This window comes from Enhydra lutris, unplaced genomic scaffold (assembly GCF_002288905.1).
Source record: "Enhydra lutris kenyoni isolate GAN:26980312 unplaced genomic scaffold, ASM228890v2 scaffoldscaffold90, whole genome shotgun sequence".
Classification (NCBI taxonomy): domain Eukaryota; kingdom Metazoa; phylum Chordata; class Mammalia; order Carnivora; family Mustelidae; genus Enhydra; species Enhydra lutris.
The window spans coordinates 6030743-6042097 of NW_019154174.1; the positions used below are offsets into that span (position 1 = coordinate 6030743).

Sequence of the window (11355 nt, forward strand, 5' to 3'; positions counted from 1 at the left end):
TCCTTGATCATAACAAACATGGCGCCTGCCTGCCTTCTCTAGCCTCAGCAGCCGCTTGCCCTCAACTACAATGGCCGCTGCAGGTGGGAGTTTTAGGAGAGGCGGAGACGGAACACAGAGAAGTGGACTGGGGGGCGGAACGTTCCTGCCTTCAAGAAAGATGGACAAGCGGTGGCTTCCAGTACCGCTCTTTGCCCGCGCTGCCCGGCGGCCGGTGATTGGCCCACAGAGCAGGAAGAGGCTGCACCGCCAGGCCCCCGGGTGGGCGGGCCGTCGGAAAGCGCACCTTGGTCACCTGGCTCTGGAATCCCTGGAGACCCTCTTCATCTGTGGAACTCAGCATTGTGCAGTCGACGATCTCCCTCTCTCCCTCCCAACGGCAGGATCTGGAATCGGGCCCCTACCCCTGCGAGAGAAGCACAGACCCTCTCCAAACCCTGGGGACAGCTGAGGTAGAAACCAGGTACACGTTTACCGTTGGGACCACGGCTGCGGAGCGCGCCCAACTCCTTGCACCCGCGGGACGGCTCTCAGTCTCTGGACTGGAGCTTATGGGGAGGAACTTTGGTTCATGCGGTTAGAATCGGAGTGGGGAGGGGCGCCTGGGTGGCTCAAAAAAAAAAAAAAAAAAAAAAGAATCGGAGTGGGGAAATTATATCTTATATATTAATTTTCTGCAAGTTAATATGCATGGTTTTGTTTGTTTGTTTGTTTGTTTTAAAGATTTTATTTATTTGACAGACAGAGATCACAAGTAGGCAGAGAGGCAGGCAGAGAGAGAGGAGGAAGCAGGCTCCCCGCTGAGCAGAGAGCCTGATGCGGGGCTCGATCCCAGGACCCTGGGATCATGACCTGAGCTGAAGGCAGAGGCTTTAACTCACTGAACCACCCAGGCGCCCCTGCATGGTTTTTAAAAAGGAGTACAAAGGTTTATAATGAAAAAGGCAGCCCCCTGTACCCTTCACCTTTGTTCCCTAGAGACCACTTTGTTGAACTCATTTTATGAATCCGAGTTACACCATACAAACAGTAAAATGCACAGTTCTTCAGTGCAAAATTGGCTGAATTTTGATGAACGCATGCAACCGTGTTAACCATCCCCCCCAAAACAAAATATAGAGCATTGGTGACCCCTGCGATGACCCCTGCATGTTTCGTTGTGCACACTTTTAAGTCATTACACAATTTTTGACTGTGGTGAAATACAGGTAACAAAAATTAACCATTTTATATCTTACAGTTCAGTGGCATTTAGGACATTAACATTATGCAACCATCATCACTACTTTCATCGCCCCTAAAGGAAAGCCCCTACCCTTGGAACAGCCACTCACCCATTCTCCCCTGCCTCCCTCCCTTGACAATCGCGAAGCTTTCTGTCTCTGTGAATTTACTTTTTCTGGATATTTCCCATAAATGGAATCATGCAATATGTGGCCTTTTGTGTCTGGTGCCTGACAGCAAAATGTTTTCAAGGTTCATCGATGTAGCATTACAGGTAAGGTAAGCATTACCTTACTACTTTTTTTATTATGGTTGAATAATATTCCATTGTACAGATACAGGTTTCCCCTGCTATCCCAAAGTAGAACATTTCTATGAAACCTTTCATAAGCTGAAATGATGTAAAGCAAGAAGGCAGTTACCATTAATTTATAGGGAAAATTTTTTGAGCATTCCCAGACCCTATAACCAAGTTCTCTTAGGCTCTACTGATGCCTTAGAACACATCTTGCTGGGGCGCCTGGGTGGCTCAATGGGTTAAGCCTCTGCCTTCGGCTCAGGTCATGATCTCAGGGTCCTGGGATCAAGCCCCGCATCAGGCTCTCTGCTCAGCAGGGAGCCTGCTTCCTCCTCCCTCTCTGCCTGTCTCTCTGCCTACTTGTGATCTCTGTCAAGTAAATAAATAAAATCTTAAAAAAAAAAAAAAAAGGACACATCTTGCTTATAGATGCACAAAATAAATGTAGAATAAACACAGATGCTCACATAGTTCAAAGCTTAGTAGCTTGATGCTGAAAGGCTGAGTTTAGGTCCCTGGGAAGGACCTTGATAGGGCCACTCCTGCTGCTCAGCCTGTGAGCTGTATCTAAAAGCAAAAATCCTCTTCAGGTTTATTTTGGTTAGTGAAGCAGGTACTAATGTAGGTTTTCCTTAAAGCAAAGTAGCCTAATGGGAACTTTCGAAAAACGAGGGGACACCTGGGACGCCTGGGTGACGCAGTCGGTTGAGAGCATCTGAATCTTGGTTTGGCTCAGGTCTGATCTCCGGGTTGTGGGATCGAGCCCTGTGTCGTCCAGCCCCGTGCTCAGTCTGCTTGTGTTTCTCTCTCTCCGCCTCTGCCCCTGCCCCCTGTGCTCTTTCCCTCTCTCTCTGAAATAAATAAATAATTTTTTTAAAAAGTAAGGGGACACCTGTATGCTATATTTTATTTATCCATTGTCAGTTGATGGAAATTGGAGTCGTTTTTACCTTTCATGTTGCTGTGAACATTCGTGTAAGGCATTTTGTTTATCCGCTTTGAGATAAAATTCACTCATTAGATAACTCACATATTTAAATTGTACAGTTCAGTGGGTTTGGATATATATGTTATTTTTTTAAATTGCCGTAAAATTACACAAGACTTAAAATTTGCCATTTTAATCTTTTTTTTTTTGAAGATTTTATTTATTTATTTGACAGAGATCACAAGTAGGCAGAGAGGCAGGCAGAGAGAGAGAGAGGAGGAAGCAGGCTCCCTGCTAAGCAGAGAGCCCGATGCGGGGCTCGATCCCAGGACCCTGAGATCATGACCTGAGCCGAAGACAGAGGCTTAACCCACTGAGCCACCCAGGCGCCCCGATTTTAATCATTTTTTAATCATTTTTAAGTTTCCAGTTTAGTGGCATTAATTACATTCACAGTGCCGTGCATCTGTCACCACTATTTCCAAAACATTTTCAGCACTGCAGAAGGAAACTGAGACTCCACAAGGTGGTCGCTGCTCATACTTTTCCCCAGCTCCTGGTAATTTCCAACCTGCTTTATGTGCCTGTGAATTTCCCTATTCTGGGTACCTACCTCATGTAAGTGGAACTGTGTAACACCTGTTGTTGGTGTCTGACTTACTTCACTGCCATCTTAACCATTTTTAAATGTACTGCTCAGTGGTATTAAAGACATTCACGTTGCTGTGCAAACATAACCACCATCCTCTCTAAAATGTTTTCATCTTTACAAACCGGATCAATACACTTTTAACACTCAGCCTTTCTTCTGGAGGTTTTTGTTTTTGTTTTTTTAAATATGCTTTAGATTCTCTCCCTCTGCCCACCGCCCAACACCCCCGCTTGCGCCCACTCCTTTGCACGCATGCGCACGCTCTTTCTTGCTCTCTCTTCTTAAAAAACACTTTAAAAAAGTATGCTTTTACTGTTGTCGCTTGATATATTCATTTGATTTTTATTTATCTATTTTTAAAGATTTTATTTATTTCTTTGACACAGAGAGGGCACAAGAAGAGGGAACAGCAGGCAGAGGGAGAAGCAGGCCCCCCACTGAGCAAGGAGCCCAATGTAGAACTCCATCCCAGGACCCCGGGACCATGACCTGACCCAAAGGCGGCCACTTAACTAACTGAGCCACCCATGCACCCCTTATTTTTATTTTTTAAAAAAGATTTGATTTACTTGTCAGAGGGTGCACATGCAAGCAGTGGGAGTGACAGGCAGAGGGAGAAGCAGGAGGCATTCCTTGATATATCCATTTTAGAAATTATTTGTGGGCATCGGGCTATGATACTTACTTAGTTTCTAGCCCCATCTCCCTCAGCTCTTTCCCAACATAATGCAATAAATTACTCTAAGATTTCCTGGGGCGCCTGGGTGGCTCAGTCAGTTGAACATCCTACTCTTAGAGTTCCGCTCCGGTCATGGTCTCAGGGTTGTGAGATACAGCCCCACATTGGGCTCTGTGCTCAGTGCAAAGTTGGCTTGTCCTCTTCCCCTCTGCCCTCTCTGCTCATACGCACAAGTTCTATCTAAAATAAGTAGATAGATAGATAGATCAATAGATAGACAAATAAAATCTCTGAAAAAATTTCCTGTATGTGCTGTAATTATGTTTCCTTGCTTACCAACTATTTGCTCTTTTTTACTGAAACGTATTTGACATCGAACATTGTAAATGTAAGGCGTATGACACGTTTTGATAAATTTATATATTGTAATGATTGCCATGGTCATTGTTTGCCTTTTAAAAATTTCCAGTTGTATTCCCTTTCTCCTTGCATTATCTGTGCTTTCTGCTTTTTTTAATTTTTGTTTTTTTATGAGATTTTATTGATTTATTTGAGAGAGAGTGAAATCGGGGGAGATCACAGAGGGAGAGGGAGAAGCAGACTCGGCTCTGAGCAGAGAGCCCAATGCAGAGCTCCATCCTAGGACCCTGAGATCATGACCTGAGCTGAAGGCAGATGCTGAACCGACTGAGCCACCCAGATGCCCCCATTTTGTTTTTGTTTTTAATATTTTATCTATTCATTTGAGAGAGAGAAAGACAACGAGCATGATCGGGGTCACGGGTGAAGAGAAAAGCAGACTCCCTGACTAAGCCACCTGGGCTCCCCTCTGCTTCTTTAAGTTGTTCTAAATTACTGGGGATAGCATCAGATCTCAAATTACCATTTTTTCCCCTGGGAAACCTCCTTCTTTGACCCCTCTGTCTTTTCTCTCTAGACTTGCCTGAGCCTCATCTGTCATCCCGGGTCTGACTTCCCTACTGTCCAGGATTGTATGTAGCCTCTGCTTCCTACATTCAGTATGTTCCTTTTTTTTTTTAAGTGGGGATGGATCATCTTAATAGCTTGTGGCATTGGACTATAGATACTGGATAGATTTGTCCTGTTGGGAATATTCCTGCAATTAGGCAGGATGCCAGGAGCATGGAGCTAGTCGTTGGGTTAATGAACAAAACCTAGGTCTCTGTTGACAGCAGTCCACTGTCTGGTCTCAGAACCTTGAAACTCCTTGCTTGGCTCTCCTACCTGCCATAGCACACACTCTTCTCTCCTTTGTGTTCACAAATGTTCTTCATGGCTGTAAGTTAGTGCCTTCTCCATCTTCATATTTTCTTGCCCCACCCTTGTGATTTTTCACCGGAATACTTATGGCTTTTGGGATGACCTCTTATGATTTCACCTCAACAATTACTTGCTTATTTCATAACTTTTTAAACTTGAGTCCTGATGAGGCCTCACTGCACTCATTGTGGTGAATAGTGTAGAAGTGGAATAAAGAAAAATATATCGTCAGGGGTGCCTAGGTGGCTCAGTGGGTTAAGCCTCTGCCTTTGGCTCAGGTCATGATCCCAGGGTCCAGGGATCGAGCCCCCCAATGAGCCCTACCTCGGGCTCCCTGCTCAGCGGGAGGCCTGCTTCTCCCTCTCCCGCTCCCCCTGCTTGTGCTCCCACTCTCGCTGTCTCTGTCAAATAAATAAATAAAATCTTAAAAAAAAAAAAAAAAAGAAAAATCGATCTTCAGATAGGAGTCTCTTTCTAAACAGAGAATCAACTTTACCTAAAAAGAAACCACAAAGGATTTCACCTGGACCAAAAATTGCCTTTGTTTACTCAGGTACTATGTTATAAATCACTTCTTTTTATACCAGGGATGGAGAAAACTGAAGGAGATGGAACCAAATAATTAGCCTGGGGGTTAACTAAGGAGATTGAAACAAACTTAGGACTAAAACTGCCCCATCCTAAGTGTCTGATGTCATGTTGTTTTTCCTGCCAAACATAAAAATACAAAGATGCTCTTGCTTTCAAATTGTTTTATTGCCCACCAAATTGTATATGTTTGTTCCAGAATCTTAATCAGATATAATTATAAGAAGTTATAAAACAGACAAAGATAATTACAGTTCATAAATTTTACTAGTCTATAACAAGCTGCATTTGAATTTTTCTTTTTTTTAAGATTTTATTTATTCGAGAGAGAGAGAGAGCGCGAGCAGAGGAAGGGGCACAGGGAGGGAGAGAATCTCAAGCCGCCTCCACACTGAGCGCAGAGTCTCACATGGGGCTCAGTCTCACAACCCTGAGATTGCGACCCAGGCTGAAACCAAGGGTTCAAGGCTCAACCAACTGAGCCACCCAGGCGCCCCAGTGCATTTGAATTTTTTTTTTTTAAAGATTTTATTTATTTATTTGACAGAGATCACAGGTAGGGAGAGAGGAAGGGAAGCAGGCTCCCTGCTGAGCAGAGATCCCAATGCGGGGCTCGATCCCAGGACCCCAAGATCATGACCTGAGCCGAAGGCAGAGGCTTTAACCCACTGAGCCACCCAGGCGCCCAGTACATTTGAATTTTGAGAGCTGCTGTTTCTTGCATAAATCTCAGCCTTCTGTTGAAGTGTTTAGGAGGGAAGAATAATGATGCCTGCAACTTACTGTGAAATAAAATAAGATGTATAAATAAGCAGATAGGGGATGGACTGACTGATTGGCATGTGATAAAGCAAATGTAGCATAATTGTAGAATCTAGATTAAGTATAGACATCGTGGGGGCACTCAGCCACTTGTTCTTCAGACCACGACGACGTGTGAGGTGCTTTCAGGTTTTTTCTCAGACAACCCTGTGGAGGAGCCAAGCGAGACCGTGAAGGCTTCAAAAGGTTGAATGACAGGCTTACGGTCCCACAGCTAGTGGGAACTGAGCCAAACCCGGCATCCAGATCTACTAGTTCAGGAGAGGCTATGTGGTTCAGTAAAATAACACCCAGTTCCCATTCCTAATCGTCTTTGGAACCCAGAGGTTCCAAGAGCAGTCCTTTGTTCACAGAGATACTTGTGTACCCCAGGACCGCTCCTGGCATGCAGCTCTGCTTAGTCCCACCCAGGTCCTTATTCCTTCAATAGTCTGATCAAAAGTATGGCTAGCAGGTCAGAGTGGGTCAGAAAGACCCTCTTAACTACTGACACATTATAAGCATACACTAAAAACTTGACTGGAGATACTTGGCCTTGATTTCAAGACTAATGGCAGGTAATTTACTCTCTTAAACAAAAATGCCAGCATTATGTTTCCAGCTGCTGTGGCCCAAGAACACATCTTCGTTCAGAAGCTGTAAAATCCCGACAACATGCAAGTATCTGAAGAGAAAAACACTGCAATCACTGATTCATAGAAGTTGGAGGGGAAAACCTTTAAGCTAAGCTTGACACTCCTGTGCGCTCTGTGCGATGCGAGCCTGGGGCAGGACGATTCCCCACCTGAAGCCATTGTTCTCCTCCCTGTGGTCATCTTCAGGACTTTAAGACCAAGAGTGCCAACAGTGGCTTGACGCTGCACGTGTTTCCTTGCCAGATGTCTCATCGACACTGGCTAAAAGAATCCTTGGGTGAACTTCCCCTACTGAGGATAGGCCCAAGGTGTCCCTTCTGTTCCAGGGGATACTCAGAATGTATATGGGCTCCTTTAATGGGTTCTTGCACTAAGGGGCCCCATCTCTGAGGAACAGGAGAGACACAGACCAGAAAGCAGAATGCTCTGAGGGAGAGAACAGTCCAGGGAGAAAAGCCAGGTAGGTGAATGATTTCCTGCGAAGAAACTCCCAAGTGGGACTCGGAAGTTGCTACTGCCCCTCGGAACAATTTGTTACTTAAACTATAACCCCTGGAGGATTTTACTAGTTGCCAAGCATATTTAGATATGGCCTTAAGAAAAACATATACTGGCAACAGGTCTTTGGGGAGAAAGACGATACACGACCGTGAAGCTGGGCAGCTGGGGATGCATGGCCCACCCAGGGCGGAAGGCCGCCCCTTCACAGAAGCCGGGCAGCCAGGAATGCCCAGTCAGCTCAGGGTGGAACGAAATATTGCCTGCTTCCCTTTTCCGTTATCGCTCCTTTCTCTTCCCAGAAGCGCCATTGTTTTTTAGATGTGTCCTTTGAATGTGCTTGGTTAACTATAAACTTTGTCCTCCTCCTTGCTTGTCCACAAGACGTGACTAATGTTTGACTTTCATCGGTCCTTCTGTTGGCTATTGTTTCTATCTAATAAAAGTGAGACTGTGGAGTTGCTCATGGCTTCGACTGTTGTCCTCTGCTCCCAATCTCTTGCAGCTGACTTGTTTGTGCCTAATTCTTCTCCCGTCGCCGACTGGAAAAAGTGGGAGCAAGAGCCTCAGAAAATGGGTTCAGCCTTCAGGTGGCCTTTCAGATTCCCTCCTCCTTCCAAAGGACCAGCTTTGTGCTCCCTTAACTCAGAGCTTTGTTTTCCTTAAATGCTTACTTCCTTTCCATTCATTCCTTTGCTCCAAATACATAAACTTTGCCTTTTCCTTTCCAAAGAAAACAGGTCATCTCTTGCGAGCTCTATCACCCACATTCTTGAAATATATCTGGAAAGCACCGGAAATGAACTGGGGGATCCTGGCCTCCCAAAACAAGGACTGGCTCCGAAAGCCCTACCGCAGGCCGCTGCCACCTCGGCCTCTTGCCAGACCGATGGATCCACTGGTGGGCTTCCAAGGCATACTTGCGCTTAAAGCCCTTCCCACACTGTGGGCAGGGGAAGGGCCGGTTGTCAGAGTGAATGCGCTGGTGACTGAGGAGGAGAGAGGAGTAGGTGAACCGGCGGCCACAGTCTGGACAGGGGTAGGGCTTCTCGCCTGTATGGGTGCGCCTGTGGATGGCCAGCAGGGAGCTGTAGGCGAAACAGAGGCCGCAGCTGTGACAGCTGTAGGGCTTCTCGCCTGTGTGTTTGCGCTGGTGGATGGCTAGCAGGTAGGGGTAAGTGAAGCGACTTTTGCAGTTTGGGCATGGATAGGGCTTCTCCCTGGTGTGAGCCCGTCTGTGGATGGCCAGGGAGCCCCTCTGGCGGAAACGTCGCCCACAATCAGGGCACGAGTAGGGCTTTTCCCCTGTGTGGATGAGCTGATGCTGGAGCAGGTACTTGCGCTGGGAGAAACAGGCCTGGCACTGGTCACAGGGGAAGGGCCGCTCCCTGGAGTGGACCCGCCTGTGGGTGGTCAGGAGGGAGGGGTAGCTGAAGTTGCGGCCACAGTCTGAGCAGGAGAAGGGTGATCTGCGGGTTGTAGTGTCCTTGAACCAAGGCTTGACTGGGCTCTGCCCAGAGTTCCAGCAGAGCTCTGAGCAGGTGGCTCTGTGACCGGCACCCGGTGGCCTGCTGGATGGTGACCACTCCTCGAGAGACACTTCCTCACGCTCCATCTCTTTTTGCTTTGGACTCTTCATCAGTTCTTTCTCTTCACGCTCATCCCTGGATCCTGAGACAGGGGGAAAGATAAAAGTTGAAACTCAGTAGCACATTCCAGACAGTGGCCTGCCCTGGGAGGCAGCATGAATTGTCTGAGCATATGGCAGTGTTCGAGACTGGGGCCTCATCAGGCCAGAAGTCCATCGTGAAGTAAATGCAAAATTCATCATCTGACTGGTGTTAACACGAAAGCTTTGAAAATGGGAGATAAATGGAGGTGTCAACAATATTGAACCCCTCCCTCCTCTGTCAGGCAATGAGGGTGGTGATGGACCCAGCCTTCATAGAGCTTACTGTCCAGAACCTGTTTATGATCCCTTTCCAAAATAGCCATTAAATGATCTTCCTTGGTGCCTTCAAAGGCCATCGCCAAAATGTCTACACTTGGGCTATACTCCAGGTTCCATGGGAAGACCTGGGAACAAGCATTTATTATGACACGGCTGCAGAGAAAACACGCTTTTTGATGTTGAAATCTCTGATGAGTGATAGCATCATTACAGTGTGACCCACATCATACCCAAAAGGAACATTTCATTACACAACAAAAAACAAATTACAGTTGTGCTTCTCCTTTCGCTTGGCTGCCCTGGCAACTCAGGCGCTATTTTGCACTAAACTGGGGTTTCCCTGTATAACTAAGTGGTGCTGTAAGTCCCAATTTAGCGGTTCTACGAGCCATTTTGCAGTGAGACTGGAACTTTCTGGGGATGAAGTATAGAGAGACACGATGGGGCTTTGGAAGGGGCGGTGTGTACTGTGGATCCGAGTTGGGGCAGGGGCTTCTCAAAGGTCCCATCCTGGGTTTGAAGTGAAGTACCTGTTATCTTTCCCCTGTCTCTGATGACAGCTGCTGGGGTCTCACCCTCCGGATCCTGGGCCTCTGGGCTCCACGCCTCCACTTCTCCTTCCACCCAAGAAATAAAAGCGGGTTTGGGGCCTGAAAATCCTGCGGAGAGGAAACATTGGGTTCGGCTGAGGACCCGAGAGGGGAGGATGAGGGTGCTCAGTTCCCACACTTCCAGCCCACTTGTTTCTGGGGACATTAGTTCCTCCTTCCCATGGATTACTGGGTCCTGGCTGGACGGCCGGGCCTCACCGAGCGCGCCCAGGTAGCCGTAAGTTTCCCGCATCACGTCCCGGTACAGGGCCCTCTGCGCGGGCTGCAGACACCTCCATTCCTCCCGGGAGAAGTACACGGCCACGTCCGCGAAGCTCACGGCTCCGGGGCTGCTTTCTCCGGTCAGCCCGCTCCCGGCCTCCCGGGGTACATCCGCCAGGGGCGGCGCCATGGGAAAGCCCTCTAGTTTTACGCCAAGAGAGGCTTCCTATCCTCTGAAAAAATTCCTCAGGGCCGTAGCACTGCCCTTGACCAACATGGCGTCTGTCCGGCCTCAACCTCCCTTTCCTTTCCGGTCGCCTCTTACGTACCAAGGGGAAAACCAGAAAGGTGATTGGCTCCGCAGCACAGCAAATCGTAGATGACGTGCGCTGATTGGACAGCGCCTAGCGGACCGGTGAAGAAGGAAGGCTGTAATTGGTTATGCTGGAGCGGCCTATTTGAAAGACTGAAGGGAAGGGAGCGGCTGGTCCGAAGGTGGAAGGCGCTGAGGGGTTAGGAGGCTCTCTTTTCACCTGCTTTACCCGAACGGGACCTAAAAAAGATGTTTTGACGGGTTGGAGCTGCTCCCTTCTGCTACTCCGTGAGACCTCTTGCGAGCAGATGCAGATGTCCCGGGCTTGTAGGTGAGTAAAAGCCCACGGGCAAACGATTCTGGAGATGATGGAAGTGAGGGATGGCCGGTCCCCGCCTGCTGTGGGTGCTTAGGGCAAGGCTAGCCCCTGTGCCTACCGGTATTTGATTTGGCCCATGCCCCGACGTCACAGATGTCTTGGCTTTCACAGTTGCAGAAGCTGAGAAACGGAAGGCCCAGGTCACTGCTCACCGGCACCAGAGTCAGATTCAACGTTACTCTCTGGCTTCCGGGTTCAGCTAAGTGCTTAGCTAAGTGCTTACTGTACCCTGTCTCCGTCGGAAAACTTGTGTTTAAATTACAGCTCATAAATACTAATAAAACTGGGAAACGAA

At 47.7% G+C, this 11355-nt stretch overlaps 1 protein-coding gene and 1 long non-coding RNA gene across 2 annotated transcripts; one reads left to right on the forward strand and one right to left on the reverse strand.

Annotated features, from left to right (window-relative positions):
• Positions 1–7732: 7732 nt before the first annotated feature.
• On the reverse strand, positions 7733–10590 carry LOC111162221 (zinc finger protein 785). Its single transcript, XM_022526467.1, has 3 exons — positions 10366–10590; positions 10087–10215; positions 7733–9276 (listed from the first exon to the last, which is right to left on the reverse strand). Exons 1-3 carry the CDS (start codon positions 10556–10558, stop codon positions 8366–8368), a joined length of 1233 nt encoding a protein of 410 aa, XP_022382175.1. The 5' UTR covers positions 10559–10590; the 3' UTR covers positions 7733–8365.
• A 118-nt stretch (positions 10591–10708) lies between these two features.
• LOC111162222 lies at positions 10709–11355 on the forward strand. Its single transcript, XR_002641565.1, has 2 exons — positions 10709–11012; positions 11172–11355. It is a non-coding gene; the product is annotated as an uncharacterized LOC111162222 (long non-coding RNA).

What these genes read in the sequence shown, in the direction of transcription:
- LOC111162221 (XM_022526467.1), bottom strand. Translation starts at nt 10,558, where the DNA reads ATGGCGCCGCCCCTGGCGGATGTACCCCGGGAGGCCGGGAGCGGGCTG. An exon ending in CGGCTACCTGGGCGCGCTCG is followed by an intron (nt 10,216 to 10,365) that starts GTGAGGCCCGGC and finishes TCCTCTCCGCAG; the next exon opens with GATTTTCAGGCCCCAAACCC. An exon ending in AGACAGGGGAAAGATAACAG is followed by an intron (nt 9,277 to 10,086) that starts GTACTTCACTTC and finishes CCCCTGTCTCAG; the next exon opens with GATCCAGGGATGAGCGTGAA.